The sequence below is a fragment of the Mesoplodon densirostris genome, chromosome 10, assembly GCF_025265405.1.
Source record: "Mesoplodon densirostris isolate mMesDen1 chromosome 10, mMesDen1 primary haplotype, whole genome shotgun sequence".
In the NCBI taxonomy this organism is placed as follows: domain Eukaryota; kingdom Metazoa; phylum Chordata; class Mammalia; order Artiodactyla; family Ziphiidae; genus Mesoplodon; species Mesoplodon densirostris.
The window spans coordinates 29,223,268-29,248,686 of record NC_082670.1 but is presented as its reverse complement, the minus strand read 5'-3'; the positions used below and the strand labels follow the sequence as shown (position 1 = coordinate 29,248,686).

Here is a 25,419-nt window from a genome sequence, read left to right as displayed (position 1 = left end):
CGTCCTCCTGCACTTCCAAGGCGGGGCCAGTGGTGCAGGCTCAAACTCCATGGGGTTTCTCATCCTTGGCACCATTGACACTTGGGACCTGGTAATTCCCGGTTGTGACGGCTGTTCCATGCATCATAGGATGTTTAGCAGCTTCCTTGGCCTCTTCTCACCAGATGCCAGTAGCAGCGCCCTCTCCCCTAACTTGTGACAAGCAAAAATATCTCCAGACATTGCCAAGTGTCCTCTGGGGTGGGGGGGGGGAACTGCCCCCAGTTGAGAACCACTGGGCTACATAAGGGTAAGCAGGCACAGGCAGGGGTCTGTCTTACCTAGGAGATGGGACAAAACCACGCCCCCAGAAAGAATCAGGGTTGCAAATTCTCTACTTTAAGGCATATAACTGTAACTCTGAGTCTTCTTGCTAAGCAGGCAGGTGTATCTAACAGTATACATAGTCTTTGTTTGTTAGGTTTACAAAGATATGTGAATTCTTCATCAATGCATTCAATGTGTTATATGTATGCATCACTGCATTTGCCTTTCATCTTATTCTCCAGTTCATCTAGTTGGGGGTCTTCCCATGATGCCCTTGCTGATTTCTGGAGCCTGAAGCCCCACCCCTCCCCACAATGCCCACAGGACTGTGTGTTCCTCTCTGATGGTGCTGACTTTTCCCGCAGTGTATATCGCCACAACAGCCTATCCACCAGACCATCCATTCACCCTTCCACCCATTCAAACACCTATAAGCACCATGTGCCGAGTACTAAGTGCTGAAGGTATGGCTGGCTTCTACCATAAGCATACAAAACCCCATGTAGGGGTTCTTTTCCATTTTCCCCCCAATAGAATGAAGCTTCTTCTGCTGAAGGTCCAGTACTCTTTGTCTTTTAAAATTTCTCATAGTTCTATGTACATGAGGAGGGGGGTCCTTAACAAGACATTCCTCTGGTTTCTGATTAATTTCTCTAGCTTTATTTCTTAAGTAAGGTTTTTTTAATGTGATTTTATTATAAGCAGCCACCCATCTTCTACAGAAGAATTACACATTTTAGATAAATATGACCAAACATTTCCCATGTTGCTAAAAGGAAAACAGAGATTCTTGCTCTTCTGAAAAAAGAACTACTATAATTGGCTGCAAGTCACTGGTTTGCTGGGACACTGGCTTCTTTTACCTTCTGATGGTCATTAAGAACTCTGGGAGGATGACCATGAGGCTCTTGAATCTGAACACAGAGGAGTGATTCATAAGAAGTCTTTTATTTCTCCAAGTTCTCTTTCTGCAGAAAAGTGCCTTTTTCTCAACCACGGGATACAACTTAGAAATGTATTTATGTTGAAGAACTAGGACCCTGAAAAGTCTAATATTGACTCTGAACATTTAGAGCAGAGAATCCAAGGTGACAACACTAAAACCCTTGACACAGCAGTCTTCATAATCATAACATATGAAAATCCATTACCACCACCACTAGCCAATACAATCTTTTCTTGGAGAAAGATGTAACCGGACAGACAGAGCAATAACTAGTAAACAAAAAGCTGGGAACACAGGTCTTGCCTATTCTTTAACACTGCCAAATTTACCAAAGCAAAGCTAGCAGTTCTAGTGGAGGTATAAATAAGTACCTGATTTTTGGATGGCAATTTGGCAAGACTTCAATGGTCCATATCCTTTGAACTTTTCACTACATTTCTGAGATCAGCACACACACACACACAAATCTTATACACGGGGAAGTAAAACCCTAAAAATGTAATGCCCTACAGCATTTATTCCAACTCTAGAGTAGCCAACACACATATACAACACAAATGAAAACCCTACAGAGGTCAAACAATAAGAGAATATCATCGATGGGATTATATCGAGGTATTAACATGATATTTACAAAATAGTTCTTTATGATTTAGGAAACTGTTTACAATGTAATTTTAATTTAAGAAAAAGAATATAAAATTACCAGGTAAAAATTCATACTGAAAAGCCTATTAAGTAATATTAAGTAATAAGGGTGATGGAATTATGGGTGTTTTTTTCCCCATAATTCTTCACATTGTTTACAATAAAATGTATTGCTTTACTGATAAGAAATCATTTAAAGAGGATATTTAAGAAGAGTTTGTATGACCATGAGAAGTGTTTAGGTTTAATATTAAGCAAAATGGTATATAGAGAATTAAGATAATGATCTCTGATCCCAGCTGCGTAAAAGAAAAGAGGAACCAGGACGAGGGGGAGGAGGGCGAGGAAGGGAAGGTGGAGGAGGAGAACGAGGGGGTCGGGGGAGGAGAAGAGAACAACAAGAACAAGGAGAAACAAAATAAAAAGAAATACAAGTGTTTACCAAGTTTATCTCCTTTAGAGAGCTTTGTATAGTTAGAAACTAAAGGTAATTTTTTATCCTTCTTTCTACTTTTCTTTTCCAATATTTTATTTATATTTTTTAATTATTTTTTTATTTTTACTTTTTTTTTTTTTTTCTTGTGGTACGCGGACCTCTCACTGTTGTGGCCTCTCCCGTTGCGGAGCACAGGTTCCGGATGTGCAGGCTCAGCGGCCATGGCTCACGGACCTAGCCGCTCCGTGGCATGTGGGATCTTCCCAGACTGGGGGCACGAACCCATGTCCCATGCATCGGCAGGCGAACTCTCAACTACTGCGTCACCAGGGAAGCCCCTTTTCCAATATTTTAAATAAATGAGAATGCTTATTGCAAAAAAATCAACCATTTTTAAAATAGTAAAGCCTGAAAATCATTTTCTTCAGTTTTGGCTCCTGGACCACTAAATAAAATATCATCCTGGTAGATCAAGATCTTTAATTGAGAGCTCAGAGAACACATTCTATTTAAATCCATTTGAAAGTGGGTATCATCTTTGCCTTTCTTCTGTGGATTCCGTGTCTGCTGCTGAAACCACCATTTCCTACTTGTTCTTTTACATCTCAGCTGAGATCTCCATATACCACCATGACCTGTGCTAATCCTATTTACCCGTCTGTCACTGTTAAATTCTCATCAGGCATTACTTCCTTTTTTGAAACAAAAGGCAAACCAAAACAACAGGTGGGGGACTTCCCTGGTGGTTCAGTGGTTAAGACTTAGCTTTCCGATGCAGGGGGTGAGGGTTCAATCCCTGGTAGGGGAGCTAATGTCCCACATGCCTTGGGGCCAAAAGTCAAAACCAAAACAAAACATAAAACAGAAGCAATATTGTAACAAACTCAATAAAGACTTTAAAAATGGTCCACATCAAAAAACCCCAAAACCGGTGAAATGTCCACTCTCAAGTCCAGAATATCTGTCAAGAGCTGATGAATAACTCTGAGAAGTTCTGGCCAGAGATTAGGGCATGCATGCGTCTTAACTCTTCTGTCACTGGTAAAGAGGAAAGAAAATGCTCTTTCATAAGTATCAGTACTCTGTCAAATTCTTCCTGTTTAACTTCTAGAATGAGAGGGTATGGCATTCAAAATAATGATACTCTCCTCCCTGCAAAAAATGCCCACATCCTAATCCCCAGAACCTCTGAATATGTTAGGTTACATGGCAAAGGGGAATTAAGGTTGCAAGTAGAATTAAGCTTGCTAAATAGTTGACTTTAAAATAGGGAGATTATCCTGGATTATCCAGGTGGGCCCAGTGTCATCACAAGGGTCCTTAAAAGTGGGAGAGATTGGCAGAAAAGAAGGTCACGGTGATGAAATGTGAAAATTCAACCCATCATCGCTGGCTTTGAAGATGCAGGAAGGTCCAAGAAATATGGGAGACCTCTAAAATCTGGAAAAGGTAAGGAGACAGATTCTCCCTGGAGCCTCCAGAAAGGAATACAGCCCTAAAAACACATTAATCTTGGCCCAGTGAGGCCATGTTAGACTTCTGACCTACAGAATTGTCAGACAATAAATGTGTGTTGCTTTAAGCCAATACATTTGTGATAAATTGTTGCAGCAGCAATGGAAAACTAATGCAGAGCATATAAAGTTACAGAAAGGGGACAGAGAGCAAATAGGTCAATTTACTTTCGACTAAAGTCAAAGAAGGTGGCTTATATATCTCAAAATGGACCCAATACCAAACAGTAATTGAGGAAGAAGATAAAATCTTCTGCTTCGGATATTTTACAGTAGCATGAAGCAGGAGATTGTCAACCCTCCATCCATGATTTCTAAGCAATTTATTACTACTTTTTTTACTTGCAGTATCCCTTGTTGTTATTTTACATTGATGTTGCATTTAAAAATTCAAAAATTAGAGAAAAATGTAATTTTGACAGTCCAAATGTCTGTTACTTTATATCCACTCCCTCCCCTGCTCAGGAAGTATTAAAAACTCCTGTTCATAATTAGATGTGACCTCATACATTTTTCTATAAGCAATGTTTTTAAGCAACTATATCCTTGTTTGATAAAGAAAAAATATTTACTTCATTCTGAAACAGGCTAAAGGCAACTAGAACATTATATTACAGCAGTAATTCTTAACTAGGGCAAGTTTGTTCCCCAGATGACATTTGGCAATGTCTGCAGGCATTTTTGGTTGTCACAACTTGGAGGCCACTGCTACTGGCATCTGGTGGGCAGAGGCCAGGGATGCCACTAAATATCCTCCAATGCATAGGACAGACCCACAACATAGACATACATGGCACAAAATATAAATAATGCTGAGATTGAGAAACCCTGGTATAAAGGGATGCAGGTGAAACCATATTCTTGTTTAATAATAAAGAAATATTTATTCCATTCTGAAACAGCCTAGAGGGAGGCAGATGCCTGGTCAATACAAGGAAGAACTTTTAAAATAATGAGGCCATTTATGATGTATACCTCACAATGTAGAGGGACTTCTCTGTCATGAGAAGGATTCTAACAAGGCTAACTAGTCCCATGCCAGGGATGCTGAAAAAGGTAGGGGTGCATAGTTGTGGTTGGACTCAGAGGTTCCACCTTTAGTGAAGATATATGGTTCCATTTAAAAGCATCGGCAAAAATTTCCTACTTCAGGGCTTCCCTGGTGGCGCAGTAGTTGAGAGTCCGCCTGCCGATGCAGGGGACACGGGTTCGTGCCCCGGTCGTTACTTTCTCTTCAATGCTTCACTTTTATGGAAATTTCTCAATGTCTCAAGAAGTCCATCAAGCCGATTATCAAAGGGTCTTGAAAAAAATTCAGGCTTAAGATGAGCCGAGGTGTAAATAACCTCAGGATCATCTTCCTTTCCAGGAAATATCCAGATTCCTAACTCCAGCTGACATCCCCAGGCTCATTCCAGTTGCCCAGGCACCCAGCTGGCACTTTCCTTGATGCTCTATTCTGAGAGCCTCAAAGAGGGTGGTAAATTGTATGGGACCACAAACCTAGCTGGGTGATGGAACACGTATTCCCCACAGTTGATGTGGGAAGGGCACAGACACACAGTGGAGGGGAAGTGAGGAACCAGCTGCCCAGGGTTCTGCTTGCAGGAAACTCCTCGGGGTGCTGGGCAAGGCCTTTTACACCTCAGTGTGGATTTCTCAACTGTAAATCACCTCCCCAGCCATGGCAGCAGCTCCTGCACAAATGTCTGGGAAGGGGAGCCAACATTCAGTGCCCACGTGTGACAAGTGGAAGTGAGGCAGGAGATAGATGGGCCCCAGGTTGAACAGCTGGAGTTTGTCCCCTGTGGAGACATACTCTAAGAGGAAGAGCAGGAGGGGCTAAGCTCTGCCCAGATAAGAGACCACATATTGTTCATTCTAGAGGTCAAGGAGACCTTCCCAACTATACATGCACAGAAAGTCTCCTTGGAGGTCAAAAAGGGAGCAGTGTCAACCTACCCATAGGCCTCTTCACTAGAATCCATCTTGGCTAAAAGATGCCCATGTGCACATGGGAGGGCCCTGAGATAACCCAAATATGGACTCAGAACCAGGCAAAGCAAGATGATTGGCCAAGGGAAACCCAGAAGGAATGCCCCATATGGGTAGATTCAAACTACCATGAAGGCGCAACTCTGTCTCTGAGTCCGCCTGTGTGTGTACCCACACGTACTCTTTTTTCCTCCGAATAAACACTTTGCTTGTTTCACTACTCTCCGTTTCTCTGCGGAAATTCATTTTCTGCAAAGCCACACAGGCCAGGGGCTTGTCACTGGCCACTGGTCTAGTGGCTAAGATTCAGAGCTCACTGCCCCCGCCTGACTTCAATCTCTGGTGGAAACCGAAATCCTGCCTCAAGCCGCTGCAGGCCGAGGTTACCTGAGATCAGAAGCTGCAGCTGGAGGAAGCCAAGTCTGAAGCTTTCTCACCAACTTCAGCAGGGCCACCAGAACACCATCCCCAAGGAAATCAGTGGGTACTGGCAGCTCACCTGTGCCTCCTGGTGGCCAGAAGGCCATCCCCGAGCCGCAGTCAGCAGGACTTCCGTGTTGGCGGGATTCTGAATGCTGCCATGGCTCAGACCGTGCAGAATGTTACATTGTCACTCACTCTGCCCATCATATGCCACATTTGCCTGGGGGAGCTGGTAACCTCACCTCATATTTAATCACAAAGAATAAGCAGCTGGGGATTGGTTCAAGATGGCGGAGTAGAAGGACATGTGCTTACTCCCTCTGGCAAGAGCACTGGAATCACAACTAACTGCTGAACGATCATCGACAGGAAGACACTGGAACTCACCAAAAAAGATACCCCACATCCAAAGACAAAGGAGAAGCTGCAATGAGAAGGTAGGAGGGGCACAATCACAATACAATCAAATCCCATAACCACTGGGTGGGTGACTCATAAACTGGAGAACAATTATACCACAGAACTCCACCCACTGGAGTAAAGGAGCTGAGCCCCACGTCAGGCTTCCCAACCTGGGGGTCCGGCAACTAGAGGAGGAATTCTTAGAGAATCAGACTTTGAAGGCTAGTGGGATTTGATTGCAGGGCTTCGACAGGACTGGGGTAAACAGAGACTCCACTCTTGGAGGGCACACACAAAGTAGTGTGTGCATCAGGACCCGGGGGAAAGAGCAGTGATCCCGTAGGAGACTGAACCACACTTAGCTGCTAGTGTTGGAGGGTCTCCTGAAGAGGTGGGGGGTGGTGGCTGTGGCTCACCACGGGGACAAGGACACTTGCAGCAGAAGTTCTGGGAAGTACTCCTTGGCGTAAGCCCTCCCAGAGTCCGCCATTAGCCCCACCAAAGAGCCTGGGTAGGCTCCAGTGCTGGGTGGCCTCAGGCCAAACAACCAACAGGGAGGGAACCCAGCCCCACCCATGAGCAGACAAGCGGATTAAAGTTTTACTGAGCTCTGCCCACCAGAGCAACACACAGCTCTACCCACCACCAGTCCCTCCATTCAGGAAGCTTGCACAAGTCTCTTAGATAGCCTCATCCACCAGAGGGCAGACAGCAGAAGCAAGAACAACTACAATCCTGCAGCCTGTGGGACGAAAACCACATTCACAGAAAGATAGACAAAATGAAAAGGCAGAGGGCTAAGTACCAGATGAAGGAACAAGATAAAAGCCCAGAAAAACAAGTAAATGAAGTGGAGATAGGCAACCTTCCAGAAAAAGAATTCAGAATAATGATAGTGAAGGTGATCCAGGACCTCGGAAAAAGAATGGAGGCAAAGATCGAGAAGATGCAAGAAATGTTTAACAAAGACCTAGAAGAATTAAAGAACAAACACCTAGAAGAATTACAGAACAAACAATACAGTAACTGAAATGAAAAATACACTAGAAGGAATCAATAGCAGAATAGCTGAGGCAGAAGAACAGATACGTGACCTGGAAGACAGAATGGTGGAATTCACTGCTGTGGAACAAAATAAAGAAAAAAGAATGAAAAGGAATGAAGCCAGCCTAAGAGAACTCTGGGACAACATTAAATGCACAACATTTGCATGATAGGGGTCCCAGAAAGAGAAGTAAGAGAGAAAGGACCCAAGAAAATATTTGAAGAGATTATAGTCGAAAACTTCCCTAACATGGGAAAGGAAATAGCCACCCAAGTCCAGGAAGTGCAGAGAGTCCATTACAGGATAAACCCAAGGAGAAACACACCAAGACACATGGTAATTAAATTGACAAAAATTAAAGAAAAGAAAAAATATTAAAAGCAACAGGGGAAAAATGACAAATAATATACAAGGCACTCTCATAAGGTTAACAGCTGATTTCTCAGCAGAAACTCTACAAGCCACAAGGGGGTGGCATGATATATTTAAAGTGATGAAAGGGAAGAACCTACAACCAAGATTACTCTACTGGGCAAGGATCTCATTCAGATTTGACAGAGAAATCAAAAGCTTTACAGACAAGCAAAAGTTACAACCATTCAGCACCAGCACACCAGCTCTGTAACAAATGCTAAAGGAACTTCTCTAAGTGGGAAACACAAGAGAAGAATAAGACCTACAAAAACAAACCCCAAACAATTAAGAAAATGGTAATAGGAACATACATATTGATAATTACCTTAAATGTGAACGGATTAAATGCTCCAAACAAAACACACAGACTGGCTGAATGGATACAAAAACAAGACCCTTATATATGCTGTTTACAAGAGACCCATTTCAGACTTAGGGACACAAACAGACTGAAAGTGAGGGGATGGAAAAAGATATTCCATGCAAATGGAAATCAAAAGAAAGCTGGAGTAGCAATACTCATATCAGATAAAATAGACTTTAAAATAAAGAATGTTATAAGAAACAAGGAAGGACACTACATAATGATCAATGATCAAGGGATCAATGTAAGAAGAAGATGTAACAATTATAAATATATATGCACCCAACATAGGAGCACCTAAATACATAAGGCAAATGCTAACAGCTATAAAAGAGGAAATCGACAGTAACACAACAATAGTGGGAGACTTTAACACTTCACTTACACCACTGGACACATCATCCAGACAGAAAATTAATAAGGAAACACAAGCTTTAAATGACAAAATAGACCAGATAGATTTAGTTCATATTTATAGGGCACTCCATCCGAAAACAGCAGATTGCAATTTCTTCTCAAGTGCACATTGAACATTCTCCAGGATAGATCACATCTTGGGTCACAGATCAAGCCTTGGTAAATCTGAGAAAATTGAAATCATATCCAGCATCTTTTCCGACCACAACATTATGAGATTAGAAATCAATTACAGGAAAAAAACGTAGAAAAAACAAACACATGGAGGCTAAACAATACGTCCTTAAATAACCAAGAGATCACTGAAGAAATCAAAGAGGAAGTAAAAAAATACCTAGAGACAAATGACAATGAAATCATGACGATCCAAAACCTATGGGATGCAGCAAAACCAGTTCTAAGAGGGAAGTTTATAGCAATACAAGCCTACCTCAAGAAACAAGAAAAATTTCAGATAAACAGTCTAACTTTACACCTAAATGTTCTTGGAGAAGATAAACAAAATTGATAAACTATTAGTCAGACTCATCAAGAAAAAGAGGGAGAGGACTCAAATCAATAAAATTAGAAATGAAAAAGGACACCAAAGAAATACAAAGCATCATAAGAGACTACTACAAGCAACCCTATGCCAATAAAATGAACAACCTGGAAGAAATGGACAAATTCTTAGAAAGGTATAACCTTCCAAGACTGAACCAGGAAGAAATAGAAAACATGAAAAGACCAATCACAAGTAATGAAATTGAAACTGTGATTAAAAACCTTCCAACAAACAAAAGTCCAGGACCACAGGGCTTCACAGGTGAATTCTATCAAACATTTAGAGAAGAGCTAACATCCATCCTTCTCAAACTCTTCCAAAAAATTTCAGAGGCAGGAACACTCTCAAACTCATTGTACAAGGCCACCATCATCTTGACACCAAAACCAGAAAAAGATACCACAAATAAATAAAATTACAGACCAATATCAGTGATGAATATAGATGCAAAAATCCTCAACAAAATACTAGCAAACAGAATCCAAGAACACATTAAAAGGATCATACACCATGATCAAGTGGGATTTATCCCAGGGATGCAAGGATTCTTCAATATACGCAAATCAATCAATGTGATACACCATATTAACAAACTGAAGAATGAAAAACATATGATCATCTCAATAGATGCAGAGAAAGCTTTTGACAAAATTCAACACCTATTTATGATAAAAACTCTCCAGAAAGTGGGCACAGAAGGAACCTACCTCAACATAATAAAGACCACATATGACAAACCCACAGCCAACATCATTCTCAATGGTGAAAAACTGAAAGCATTTCCTCTAAGACCAGGAACAAGACAAGGATGTCCACTCTCACCGCTATGATTCAACATAGTTTTGGAAGTCCTAGCCATGGCAATCAGAGAAGAAAAAGAAATATAAGGAATACAAATTGGAAAAGAACAAGTAAAACTGTCACTGTTTGCAGATGACATGATACTAAACATAGAGAATCCTAAAGATGACACCAGAACACTGCTAGAGCTAATCAATGAATTTGGTAAAGTAACAGGATGCAAAATTAATGCACAGAAATCTCTTGCATTCCTATACATTAACAAAGCAAGATCAGAAAGAGAAATTAAGGAAACAATCCCATTCACCATTGCAACAACAAAAAAATAAAATACCTAGGAATAAACCTACCTAAGGAGGTAAAACACCTGTACTCAGAAAACTATAAGACACTGATGAAAGAAATCAAAGATGATACAAACAGATGGAGAGATATACGATGTTCTTGGATTGGAAGACTCAGTCTTGCCAAAATGACTATACTACCCAAAGCAATCTACAGATTCAATGCAATCCCTGTCAAATTACTAATGGCATTTTTTACAGAGCTAGAACAAAAAATATTAAAATTTGTATGGAGACACAAAAGACCCCGAATAGCCAAAGCAGTCTTAAGGGCAAAAAGCGAATTTGGAGGAATCAGACTCTCTGACTTCAGACCATACTACAAAGCTACAGTAATCAAGGCAATATGGTGTGGCACAAAAACAGAAATATAGATCAATGGAACAAGATGGAAAGCCAGGGGTTAACCCACGCACCTATGGTCAACTAATCTATGACAAAGGAAGCAAGCATATACGATAGAGAAAAGACAGTCTTTTCAATAAGTGATGCTGGGAAAACTGGACAGCTACATGCAAAAGAATGAAATTAGAAAACTCCCTAACACCATATAGAAAAATAAACTCAGAATGGATTAGAGACCTAAATGTAAGACCGGACATGATAAAACTCTTAGAGGAAAATATAGGTAGAACACTCTTTGACATAAATCACAGCAAGATCTCTTTTGACCCACATCCTACAGTAATGGAAATAAAAACAAAAATAAACACATGGGACCTAATGAAACTTAAAAGCTTTTGCACAGCAAAGGAAACTATAAACAAGACAAAAAGACAACCCTCAGAATGGGAGAAAATATCTGCACGTGAATCAACAGACAAAGGCTTAATCTCCAAAATACATAAACAGCTCATGCAGCTCAATATTTAAAAACAAACAACTCAATCAAAAAATGGGCAGAAGACCTAAATAGACATTTCTCCAAAGAAGACATACAGATGGCCAAGAGGCACATGAAAAACTGCTCAACATCACGAATTATTAGAGAAATGCAAATCAAAACTACAATGAGGTATCACCTCACACCAGTTAGAATGGGCATCATCAGAAAATCTACAAAGAACAGTTGCTGGAGAGGGTGTAGAGAAAAGGGAACCCTCTTGCACTGTTGGTGGGAATGTAAATTTATACAGTCACTATGGAGAACAGCATGGAGGTTCTTTAAAAAACTAAAAATAGAATTACCATATGACCCAGCAATACCTCTACTGGGCATATACACAGGGAAAACCATAATTCAAAAAGACACATGTACCCCAGTGTTCACTGCAGCACTATTTACAATAGTCAGGTCATGGAAGCAACCTAAATGCCCATTGACAGATGAATGGATAAGGAAGATGTGGTACATGTATATACAATGGTATATTATTCAGCCATAAAAAGGAATGAAATTGGGTCATTTGTAGAGACATGGATGGACCTAGAGACTGTCATACAGAGTGAAGTTAAGTCAGAAAGAGAAAAACAAATATCGTATATTAACACATATATGTGGAATCTAGAAAAATGGTACAGATGAACTGGTTTGCAAGGCAGCAATAGAGACAGAGATATAGAGAACAAATGTATGGACCCCAAGGGGGGAAAGTGGGGTGGTGGTGGTGGAATGAATTGGGAGATTGGGATTGATATATATACATTAATATGTATAACATAGATAACTAATAAGAACCTGCTGTATAAAAAATAAATAAATTGGTAACCGATTCCAGCTTAAGATGGAGCAGGGAGCCGAGGACCTAAGCCAGTGGCATGGGGCTCAGCACCAGTTCACAGAGAAGCAATGGAGTGCACACCTCTTGGAACCATGGCCCATCAGGCATTCAACGCGTCCCTCAGTGCACAGAGATGTAGACAACCTCCTTGGTCTCTGCTGAGGCACCCAGGCAGAACGCCAGTGAAATGGAGTCACACTTCAGTATGTTGCTGCCTGACCACGGTGTGAGCTACTGCCCCCAAGTGACTTTCACTCCTTCCCAGATGATTTACACTGAGGGAATGTCTCCTTCCCAGACAGAAATGATGATTTTCAAGGGGCCCCAGGCGATGCCCTTAGGAGAGCCCAGTATTCCAGGGGTGGCCACAACCTTTGGTGGGAATCTAAGGATGTCCCCCAATGGGCCGCCAGTCTCACCTGCCAGTAGAATCCCAATGATGTCCCACATCAGAATGTGAACAATGCCTTATTCTGGCCTCCCAACAGTAACTTCTAATGGAGGCCCTTTAACACCTAAAACATTATTGGATCCAACCATGCCTTCCACTGAGGCCCTGGCAATGCTCCGCTCTGTGGATCAGATGTTGCCCCCTAGAAACCCCCACCACTATGGGATGCCCCCAGCTGGATCACCATTATTGCTGGCTTTGGACTCCCAGGGCTCTTTTGTGAGCCAGCCAGTCTCCCAGGAAGACCCCTTCCTACCTAAGCAACCCTTACCTGCTCCATGGAGAGCAGAGCTGTAATCTGGGGCCCAGGAAAGGGCTCCCAGGAGGAGATCCCCAGTTTCAAGGCCTTACCGCTGCGACTATGAGAACTGTGAAAAAGCTTACACTAAGTGCTCCCACCTCGTGAGTCACCAACGCAAACACACAGGTGAAAGGCCCTATAAATGCATGTGGGAAGCCTGTACTTGGTCCTTCTTCCATTCTGATGAACTTAGAAGACATACTCGGATACACACCAGATACCGACCACATAAATGTGACCAGTGGGGCCAACAGTTCATGAGATCCGACCATCTCAGGCAACACCAAAGGACTCATATGCGGGTGACAATATCCCCAGACCCACCGGCTGACAGTGGACATATGGCTGGTCCTCCTGCTCCTGGTCTTTAGGTCAATCTGCTCTTCCCCTCATTTTGGCTTCTCTGCCCAGATCTTGCCTGCCTCTGACCAGCTAGTCTCTTTGGTAGGTGTAGGTTTTGATGAAGACAGAAAGATTATGAGATAGTGTGGAAGCCCATATAGCTCTGGACCTAGTCAGGGCTCCTCAAAAACTGTCTTGGGTGTCCTCACATCTCTGGGGCCACCTACTTTTGTGCCAAGTTCAGCCACATGGCAAGATGGAGCAAAGTAGTGATTGGGAGCTTTATAAAAAGCTCTTTATCTTATGTCACTCCCAGCTTGAAACCCTTTAGAGACTCTCCTTTGCCTGCTACATAAAATCTATGTTCCTTATCTTGGTCTTTGACAGTTTCCAGAGACAGACTATGTTCAAATCCTGAATTTACCACTTACTAGCCGTGTGACTTTGGGAAAGGTCTTTGATCATTATGCCAGATTCCCTCTTCTGGTAAAAGAAAAACAGTATTGGACTGTTGTGAACACATCCTATGTACAAAAGCAGATTCTGTCCAGCACTCACCAGCCTCATGCCCAGAGTTTGTCTCCTCCCATCATTTCCAGACTTGGATGGAATGCCCCCACAAGACATGGGATCTGGCACCTCAAGTAGCCACTAGCAACCCAGGAATGTAGAAGAGTTAGTGCTCCTGGGGTAACATTTGACTAATGGGAGATGGGAGAAATCCAGGCTGATAAATTCCCTCTTCTTCCCTCCCTCCCTTCCCTGAACTGGTCTGGTACAAGACACCATTTCTCCCAATGGGGAGACCTCCCAAGTAGCCAGTGGACACACCTTCTGTGCCTCTTCCAGTCTTGTCATGAAGCAGACTCAACCTGCTATCACCTGGCATTACCTCCCATTCTCTTGCGTTGAGTCCCTTTTCTCACTCTCAATGTCCTGTATTTGCATCACCCAAATAAAACATCGGTACTTAGTTCTTGTTCTAGGCTCTGTTTTCTAGGTAACTTGGGGTTGGAAGACATTAGACTGGGTTAGAGAAGGATGAACCGCACTGTAACCTTCCCTCTTCCCCCAACCAAGCCAAGGTACCTGGACTACTAAATATCAGCTATTAAAAGGCCTGTTCTGCCCTGCCCCTCTCCTAGCATTGAGGGCATAATGACTCCTCTGGAAACTCAGCCACAGGTAGTTCAGAACCTCATTCCTGGATTTCTCAGCCAGCTGTTTTACTGACCAACAAACTCATAGAAAGGAACTTGCCTAAGTTCTCAAGTGGCAGAGCTGGGATCCCAACCAGGATCTGTCCACTTCAGAGGTAGATCTCTTATCTTAGAGATGATGTCTTCTACAGGTGTCTCCTGGGCCCAGTCTGGTGCCCAGCACTGTCAGGTGATGGCCACAGTGAAATGAATCACATCTGGTTCCTGTGGCCCAGGGACCATCTTGGTCTAGGGGCTGAGAGGTCCACCTTGGTGCAGTGGCCATGGAGAGGAGGATCACCTGAAGGGGAAGGTCAGAATTTCTGGAGGAGGTGACCCTTGAGCTCAGTAAGTGAGGGTATGTAACATCTAATAATCCCTTAATGTTGAAATAAACTGAGCAGATGAATGAAGAGAAAAGAGAATTCCAGGCAGAGAGAAGCTGGATCTGGCAATTGCTCCCAGGAGAGTCAGCCTGCAAACTTCCATTCATTCGACAAATGTTCTTCAACCCACAATACAGAGAGCACCATGGCTGTCGGGACAACTCATGGTGAGGGGCACGGAGACAACGAAAGTGTGTGTCAGGGAAGAAAGACTTCTCAAGGAGGTGCCTGAGTCAGACCTAACAGCTTTATGGGGGTTAGCTGGACCTCCTATTTCCTGGACATCTACCTTTAGTCATGCCTTGTGCTGGACACTAAGCACTCAGAGAGCATGACAGTGCCTTGCTGCAGGGCAGAAAGATCACAACAAAAATTCTGAAAGTGCTCAATGCTGCCAAGGAGAAGAGCCATACCTCTGTGGACTCAAACTTATTTTGGGTGTCTGGGGCAGTCTCATGGCCTTGGTTGTGCCTGCCCCTCCCACCTCTACCCTGACCCTGTCCTGCAGGGCCACCTTGGTCCATTTCCTTAGTGGCCCCGGCATACCTGGGCCTGGCATCCTGGTGGTTTCCACCCAAATTGTGAGCCAGGGGAGTGGATATGATTAAAAAATGGGGTCAGGGGGCTCTCTTTTGTGACCCAATTACTGGCCCCAGGGAGAGCAGTCTGAAGTATCCAAAGTCTCTTTCGTTCCCATCTGAGCACTAGGTCCGTTCTACGGAGCAGGGCATCTTAGGCTCAATGGGCCAGGGCTGGTCTCTGTCCACCACCCATCTTGCTCACATGCAGCCCTGCTGGTAGGGTCAGCAGGCCAGGTTGCTTGTTGGGATGCAAGAGGGGTCTGTTGGTGACCCATCACTTTCACTGAGGAATGGAAGTGGGTAGGAACCAGAGTGGACAAGGGTGCACCATGTATGCTGCAGTGGCAAGGCAAAACAGGCCCCCACCCCTTGGAGGTCACAAACTAGTGGAGGAGGGACATAGGAAATGTACAGCATCCTGTGAGGACAAATATATCTATCTGGAGTTTACTATAGTAGGCCAAAGCAGTTAGGAAGGCATTTCTTAGGAAGAGTAATTTGAGCTCAGAGTTAAGGATTAACTAGGAGTTAGGCAGATAAAGGAGGTGAGGAAAGTCAATCTATCCTTTATCCAGTGATTACCCTATGGCAGGCATGGCTAAGCATTTCCCGTGTTATCTTTGTTTCAACACAAGGCAGGATAATGGGTGGGTAAGACACTGTGGGCTCTCAAGTAAGACTAGAAGATTTTAATTCTGCCTTTGCCATATGTGACTGTGTGGCCTTGGGCAAATTAGTTATCTCTGCTTCAGATAGCAGTGGGGCCAGATTAGTAGATTCAAGCTCAAGAGAGATAGGATTGATCCCATTCAAAAATGGTTTCTTTGACTTGTTTAAGGGAGAAGGAGGTGTTTTGGTACTCCAGGTGGGAGTGGAAGGTGCCTTGGACCAGGTTGTGGAAGTAGAGGTGGAGGGTAGTAGATTTAGGAGAGACAATTAACCCTAATCCAATGAATTAATCCAGTTAATTCATTGGATTAGGTCCGTGAGGTAATAGTCAGGATGACACCCAGGTTTCTGGCTTGTGTGATAAATAAGGAGAACCAGATGAAATTCATTAACTTATATATTTTTATTGTGATATCTAACTAGTGCAAAAAATCTTTTGTATATGTACAACTTAATAATAAAAACACTTATTTGCCTTTTATGACACTTGAGAAGAACTTTGAGTTCCCCTCTGTTATCACATTCCTTGTCCTCAGCAGAGGTAACCACTATCTTGAATTTTTAATCTTGTCTTTGCTTTTCTTTGTTGTTTTTACCGTATATGTATCTATTCTTAAGCATATAATGATTGGGTTTATGTGGTTTTGAATTTTGTGTTTATTCTATTTGGGGTTTGTTGAACTCCTTCAATCTGAAGTTTTATAGTCTTAATAAAATTTGGAAAAATTTTAAAAAATAATTAATTTAATTTAATTAAAAAAAAAAAAAAAAAAAAGAAGGCCATCCCCTTCCCCTTCTTATGGACCAGGCCAATACTTAATGCCCGGATCCCTGAGTTCAGTGTTAGCCCAAGATTAGGTCCCAGGGCTTTGTAACTGTCAACACTTTGAAGGGATGCATTTCCTGGTTCCTACTCATAGACCAACCTCCTGGCTCAGCATTCTTATTGGGGTCAAAGGTAATTTGTTCAAGACTGATTTGTTAACACAAATCCCTCTGGAACCTGAACACGTTAAGTCCCTCAAGGGCTCCCAGCCCCCTTATAAGCCCACACACCTCTCCCTCCTCCTTCCTCCCATTTCCGCAGCCACCCCGGAAGCCAGAGGTCTGAATGAAAGCCTGACCTTTCCGTTTTTAGAGCTAGAAAGGTCTATGAGAGGCTCCAGGTGATGACGGGGAAGAGAATGTTCTCTGCTTTCTGGTTCTGTTTGGCTTGTTAAAAACAAGCCTCCCGCAGACTCAGGGTAGCGCAGCCGAGATCTTATCTGGGCTGCAGCCTGGAGCTCTGGGACATGGGGAGTAAGTGATCGGAGCAGAGAGGGACGGCTGTGTCATTCAGATCATACAGCAGCTTCTCAGAACTGGGCTCCGGAAGGAGCAACACTCGTGAGTGTGTGTGTGTGTGTGTGTGTGTGTGTGTGTGTGTGTGTGTGTGTGTGTGTGTGTGTGTGTGTGTGTGTGTGTGTGTGTAGACCCACAGATAAGAAAACTCCCTGTGCTCCGGGTTCCCCTGTCAGGATTCCCTCTCAGCACCCAATTCTTAGGGGTTGCTCCCCCGGGAAAAGGTTTGGGAGAACTGGGTTCGAATTCCATCACCCTCCCCGCAAAGATCCCAGAGCTGTTCGGAGGGCGGCAAGGAAGGCGAGACCAGCTCCGGCTTGGAGGTGGGTGCGGGCAGGGTCCCAGCCCTCCAACCCCCATCCTCCCCCATCCTCCCATCCCCATCCTTTCAGCCCCCAACCTTTCAGCCCCCCAGCCGGCGGCAACCCCCGGCTCCCACCCGCCCCGGGGTCCCTCCTCACCCGGGCGCCGCGGTGAGCTGCTCGCGGGAACCAGGACCGGGCGCGCCGACCCCGTCTGCTGCTAGCTCGCTGCCAGTACCGCGGGCTCTGTCGCCCGCTGTCACCGGGTCACCGAGGCCGCAGGGCGCCGGGCGAAGGACTGCGCGCTGGCTTCGCGCTCCTTCTGCCCCGCGCGGTCTGGTAACCCCGACTCTGACCTCCCCCGGCGCCGCAGGAGGAGGGACGGGGTGGAGCTGAGGTCACCGTCCTCCCACCAGCAGAGGCGCTGGGACGCGGGCGAGCTCGGCGCACACAGCACCCTCCCAGGGCCGGGGGTCTGCAATCTGGACCCGCTTCCCTTAGCTTAACCCCCTTCCCCACCCAGGGACCCACCCACTCGTGCAGAGAGCGGGAGCTGCGCCCCCAGTTCCTGTTCTCAGACTCGATTCCGATCAGATCTTTTCCAGTTCCATTCACCCCCCCATCGCGCCGACGTTGCTCGTTTCACTAACTTCCCGGTTACTCTGTTTCCATCTGCAATCCGCAATGCCCTGCGCAGTCCACTTTCCGTTTTATATAGTACATTGGAACTAGAAATTATGTGGACGATGCTCCGGCTTGGAAGGCCTGCCACTGAGTTAGTTTCATTTCTCCGTGGAAATACAGTGAAGGGCAATCAGGAAGAGCTTTTATGACTTGGGGGGAAATGGTGTGAAAAGGGGCCATCTCGTAGCTCAGCTTAACCCAGTTCTTTGAGGTTTAGCTGAAATTCCTTCCTTCATTTTCCAATGCTTTCTCCTCAATCCAACTTTCTAATTTTAAAATATTCATTTAAAGCTTCAGTTAGAGACTCAGAGAAAGTAGTTTGACATTCATAGGTGGAGTTAATGTTTTATGGTTTTGTTTTGTTGTTTTTTTTTTTTTTTGCGGTACACGGGCCTCTCACTGTTGGGGCCTCTCCCGTTGCAGAGCACAGGCTCCGGACGCGCAGGATCAGTGGCCATGGCTCACGGGCCCAGCCGCTCCGCGGCATGTGGGATCCTCCCGGACCGGGGCACGAACCCGTGTCCCCCGCATCAGCAGGCAGACTCTCAACCACTGCGCCACCAGGGAAGCCCCTGTTTTATGCTTTTAACTAGTGATTTTTGGCTTTTTGGCGAGGTTGACAGGACTGTAGATGAAATTTATTTTATTTTTATTTGGAGGACTCCAGATTAAGAAGGCATGGATTATAGCTCCTTTCTCACACTTATTAGTGATGTCACTTTGGGCAAGTTATCCTTTCTGCTTCTCAGCTTCCTCAAGGGTAAAATGGAGATAATCAAAGTACATTAGTCAGAGGCACCTTGTGAGAACAAAATGCAAATGTACGTGAAATGCTTAGGACAGAGCATACACAGTGCTATCTAACAGTATTATCTTTAAAGAAGCAGTGACTTATTTAAACCTGACAATAGGTGAACATTTAAACTATCTCAGCCTAATGACAATTTCCTGTACTTCCTGGGATAACCGCCTATGAAACAAATTGCCCCAGAATATTAATCTAAAAGGGTACATGATACACTACGTAAGAGGTCTCTAAGGACCTCCTCCCTTTAACCTTAAGACAGGATGAAGATTCAGAAGACACAATCAGAAAATTCATCATCACACTTAAAAAGGTGGTGGGCTTTGAAAGCAGGTCTTGAAGGCAAATATGAAATATTTTCTTTCTTCCTTTGCATGACAACTCTGTGCTTCCTCCTGTTGTAATCAGATCAGTCTCTCTGAGGATGTCAGACTGGTTGGCATTTAGCAGGTTAATGTCCTGAGAAGGTCCCCAGTGTAGGGTTGCCAGATTTAGCAAATGAAATACAAGACACCCAGTTAAATTTAAATTTCAGACAAATGACAAAAAGGTCTTAGTATAAGTAGGTTCCATACAATATTTGGAACCTACTTATACTCAAAATTATGTGTTGTTTATTTGAAATTCAAATTTAACTGGGCTTCCTGTAATTTTTCTGGCAACCCTTGTCCAGTGAAATGAATAAAGAATGGGCCTCACATTCCAAAGGACGGCAAGTCAACGTAGACATACAGATTATAAGGTGGATCTGATATGGGTTTTGTTTTTGCCTTGATGTGGTGAAAAAAGGTACTTGTGTTTATAAATTGATTCTTTGTTGAGCTGTTTCTTATCTCTTAATTCTTACTCCCATTTCCGATCAATATAGAAGTGCTTCTTTACTCTTTAACATGAGAAAAACTGATGACTCTGTCCTCAATCAAGATTTTGGAATAAATAGTAATAATTGCTCAATAGTGTTTTCAGATAGTGTTTATTGAGGGCAAACTGTATGTTAGGTACCATTTCAAGGATGACTATCCCTGGAGGCTAAGGAAATCACACCATAGCAAATGAGCCCTTGTAGGTAAATACAGGACTGTAGGGTTTCTGAGAAGTGAGTTATTAATTCTCCTTGGAAGGGGTGGAAGCGAAAGGCATTCTCACTGCACAGGATCCAAGGAAAAGAGGCTCCAAGCCAGATGAGCGGAGGAGGGAAGCCCCAGGGTGACAGTCTGGAAATTAACCCATCCTGATTAAAGTAATGAAGCTGGAAGAAACAATGGGATTCAATAAAACTAAAAGTATGACTGGGAACTTGGAAACCCTCGAGGCCCTTAGAAGGTAACAGAATGCAAAAGAAAAAATTAAAAGATTAAATTACTTAAATTTAAAATTAAAGACAATTAAAGTTAAAACTAGAAACTCCAAGAGGGAAAATGTCCAGGAAAGGCATGATGTAAGTGTGATATAATTTAAAATGGATTGATTTTGAGCTATTGGGTGGAGACACCATTAAGCCTGAAATCTAAAAATATACTTCTCTGAAAGGCCCAGAGAAGAAAGTATGATCCGAGTATTCCACTAGACAATCGAAAACAACATTCACCTAGTCTAACAGTGCAAACATGCTTATTGGTTTTCAACTCTTAACACCTTTTAAACAAGCCAAAGAAGAATGAACTATGATTATACAGGAGAATGTAAATATGATTGATTTTTTAAATGTAGAAGTACCTATAGGTAAGTAGGTAGAAGGAGGTAGAAGTGAGGCCTACTAGGATGGAGAAAAGGTTGAGTTACTAAGGGTCTCATTTTGAAAAAAGTCGAGAGTCAAAAGAGATAGTGTCCATAGTTAGTAGAACAAAAAGTAAAGGTCTGGATGCACAGTGACTTTGCAGAGGAGAGGTGTAGTGGAGGGCCTGAGTAGAGAGATGTAACTCTATTAGGAGGGTTAGAGAAGAGAAAAGATAGGACCAGGATGGATATGAGCTAAATGTTCACTCTCCTGGTAGAAATTAGATAGACAGTGCCTAGGATGATACACCAAGAAATACTAATATAGTGTATTATTTTGGAAACATGGAGATCACCAGATATCTAAAAAGGAAAATCATTAAGAGTGATTACCTTTGGGGAATTGGGCTGTGGTTGGGGTGAGTTGAGGTGGGAGACTCTGGCTTCTCTCTTTCAGCACTTCAGTACTATTTAACTATTTGGGATATGGGCATCATTACATTGATTCGATATTTAAAATTTTTGAATAGGAACATGTGAAAAGGAAGGCTTCGCCAAGACAGAGGCTTTCCAGAATGAGTAGGAGCTCATCTAGAAGGAAGAGGGAGGCATCCCACAGAATGTGGGACTGCATGAGCCAAGGCACCGGAGCCTAGAAGTGAAAGATACACCTTGGTGATGTCCAGTCCTCCACTGTGACAAGGGCATCAGGTATACAGACAGGCTGGAGCAGAAGGTAAGGTGAAAAGGTGAGCCGGAACTACTAAAAGAGTCCTCAGTAATGCAATGGAGTCTGGACTGTAAGCTCCTTGAGGATAGGAACCATGGCATTTTTATTCCCTGTGTCCAGTACAGAGCCTGGTCCACAGTAGTTGCTCAGTAGATGTTTTCTGAATGAATAAGAAATATTTTGGGGGCAATGGGGAACCATCAGAGTTTTTAAGCAGAGCAGTAGCATTACTTATTTTTAGAAGATGGCTTTTTTTTTTTTTTTTTGTGGTACGCGGGCCTCTCACTGCTGTGGCCCCTCCCGTTGCGGAGCACAGGCTCCGGACGCTCAGGTTCAGCAACCATGGCTCATGGGCGTAGCCACTCCGCAGCATGTGGGATCTTCCCAGACTGGGGCACGAACCCATGTCCCCTGCATCGGCAGGCGGACTCTCAACCACTGTGCCACCAGGGAAGCCCCTAGAAGATGGCTTTGAACTGAAAAAAGATAACTTGACATTGGAGAAACCAAAAGCAGGGGATGAATTAGGAGACTATTAGGTGAAAGGTGATATAAAACAGGATAGTGACAGTGGGGACTGAGACTGGAAGATCTACTTGAGAGATATGAACAAGACAGAAATGGCCATGAGGGATAAAGCAGAGGGATGAGTCCAAAATGGCCGTGAGATTTCTAGCTGGGGAAACCAGGTAGACGGTGGAGCCATTGATTGACACAGGAAATTAGGGAAAAGGAACAGGTTGTAGAAGTGGGATCATAAACACAATTCTGTGTATATTGAGATTGAAAGACCTGAGGATGATGTTTATAAATTGTGGGTCTTGAACCACTGATGGCTTATGACATCTACTTGGTGAGTGGGTACAAATATTTTTTTTTTTTTTTTTTTTTTTTTTTTTTTTTTTTGCGGTATGCGGGCCTCTCACTGTTGTGGCCTCCCCCGTTGCGGAGCACAGGCTCTGGACGCGCAGGCTCCGGACGCGCAGGCTCAGCGGCCATGGCTCACGGGCCCAGCCGCTCCGCGGCATATGGGATCCTCCCAGACCGGGGCACGAACCCGTATCCCCTGCATCGGCAGGCGGACTCTCAACCACTTGCGCCACCAGGGAGGCCCCAAATATTTTTTAATGAAATGGAACACGACAACTTTTAAAGTGCATCACACGTGGCAAAGTTTAATGTTGTTTCATAGAATTTGATTTCCATAGCATATATATGTAACTGACATAAAAGCTATTTTCTGCAGTATGTCAAAAAAAATAGTTTGAGACCCTTTGCCCTTGGGTACCAAGTGGTGTGTGAAGTCCACTTATCCCTGCTCGAGAGAGCCACTGGGCACATTTTCCAGCTCTCTCTGCAGTGACTTCATGTGGGTGGCTTGAATTCAGCAAATACGACAAAATGTGATTTTTCTCCCATCTAGTGAGCCAGCACACTGAGTGGTTAGTTATACAGGTCTGAGGCTCAATATAGAGACCTGGGCAGAAGTCATGTATTTAGAGATAAACATACTGAGAGTGCGTGGAATTGGTATGGAGAGTTTTTAGACAGGGTAGTGGTAGAAAAAATTCTAAAGAACCTTCGCATTCATGGAAGGTAAAAGGAAGAGGAGGTTGTGAATGAAATTGTGAGGTTGGTCAAAGTGAGGGTAGAAAGTGGGAAAGAGAAGCTTTACAGAAGTCAAGAGAGAAAGGAGTTTTAAAAATATGATCGACACTGTTGATTAAGTAGAATTGACTAAAGCAAAGGCTGTGGGATTTCCCAATCAGGAAAGCACTGGTGACACCTAAGACCAGCTTGAGTATAATAGAGGGGTGAAGGCAGGGAGTCAGTAAGGAACAAAGGGTACAAAGACAATATGTGTCGACTACTTTTAAGACATTTTATGGAAAAGAAAAGACATATGGCTATAGTTTGAGTGAAAGAAATCACGAGGAGAGTGAAAATCTGGGGAATGGCAATGAGAACTGCCTGAGGATGTTTGAAGCTTTCTGAGCCCCATGGTGACTGGAATCCACTCCTTAGTCATGGATTCAGTCTGTCTGGTGATGTGTTTTCCCTGGCGATGTTTGCCAGTCCAGGAACTAAACAACAGAGGAGGGCTATCTGGGCTTGGAAATGGGGAGAGCAGACTGGCCAGAGGCAGTGAAAAATGAGGGGATTGTTGTTAATGGAAAAAGAATTTTTAGATGGAAATTCAAACAAAACAAAGGAGAAAAATATAGAATACGAGGGTTCTGCCATAACCCCAACCTCATTAGGTAATTATTAAACAACTTAGTACATGTCTTCCAGATACGTTTCCAGAGGTAAATGTGGTAATTAAGAGGGCTGAGTCAGACAGACATGGGCTCAAATCCAGTTCTACCTTTACTAGCTCTAAGGTCCTGGGCAATTTACACAGACTTTAAACCACTCAGTTTCCTAATCTGTGAAAGAGAAATAATAATATCATCTCTATCATAAGGGCTCAGTGAGTATTAAAAGAGATAATGCATGTAAATTGCTTAGATCAGTATTTGGCAAGCAGAACGAGCACCTGATATATAGATATGTACCTATATATCTATACCTCAGTACACACATATGTATATATACACATACACCTATGGGAAAGAGAGTTCATGTCCATATTACTATACCTACACACATATATATACTCACACAGCTATGGGAAAGAGACTTCATATCTATATGACTCTACATATACGTAACATGAATAACCAGGAAGAACTGAAAAATATTGGTGATTTGAGTGGGTTGGAGGAAACTACCCTGAGGCAGTGTGATGGAAGTGGGGTAGAAGGTCACGATTGAGAATGGAATCTGAAACACAAGACCTCAGAGGTGAAGCACTTCCAGAGGACGGCAGGTCCCAGATGGCCATGCCTCTAAGTTTCAAAAGTGGAGAAGGGATGAAGAATCTTTTATTCAGTATTTTAGCCAATTCCAAAAGTCATCATCCCATGCCAGGCTTAGGCTTCATTCCTCCTTGGCAGGTCTTAATGCCTTCTGTGGACTTGATTTACTTATGGACTCTTGGAACGGTGGATGGCACAACCGGCTTGTTTGTATTCATTCAGTAATTGGACTCTAAGATCTGGCTTGCCAAACCGGTCTCCAGGACATTTTTCCTTGCCTGAGTCATTGATAACACTGTTACTAACCCCAATCAAGATGTAGGAGGCTTTGTGCTAAGCCCAAGGCACCCAGTGACACTGTGATTCACAGTTACCTGGCTCCTTCATTCCGTTGCCAAGTTATTTGATTCTACACTCACAGTGTCATCCATATCCTCCTTCCCATTCCTACTGTTACCACAGCTAATCAAGGTCCTTAAAAGCTCTACCCTTGACAATTACAAAATGTCTCTTTTGTTTGTGTGAGTCATAAGTGCTCATTCAACTAATCTAAATTCAAAGTATATTCTTTTAAGCTTTTCCCCATATAAACAAGTACATACATATAAACTAAATTATTGGTCACTTTTGTAATATTCTATTCTTTTTTTGAATTTTTTGAAATTTATTTTATTTCTTTTTATACAGCAGGTTCTTATTAATCATCAATTTTATGCACATCAGTGTATACA

General features: G+C 43.4%; 1 protein-coding gene and 1 pseudogene across 3 annotated transcripts in view; one reads left to right on the top strand and one right to left on the bottom strand.

The window, feature by feature from the left end:
* The window catches only part of PLA2G7 (phospholipase A2 group VII), a 45,510-nt gene extending 27,287 nt beyond the window's left edge, over positions 1-18,223 (bottom strand). For 2 of the 3 annotated variants that reach the window (XM_060110094.1, XM_060110095.1), the window contains exon 1: positions 18,052-18,223. Coding sequence is in view for 1 of the 3 variants with exons in the window: in XM_060110093.1 (XP_059966076.1) it covers positions 6,345-6,372 (28 nt within the window). In the remaining 2 variants the exon portion in view is untranslated. Of the gene's footprint in view, positions 1-6,344; positions 6,407-18,051 lie in introns of those variants that run through there. The other variant, XM_060110093.1, reaches the window with a different exon arrangement.
* Positions 12,324-13,443, top strand: LOC132497824 (Krueppel-like factor 17; annotated as a pseudogene).
* Positions 18,224-25,419: the final 7,196 nt, after the last annotated feature.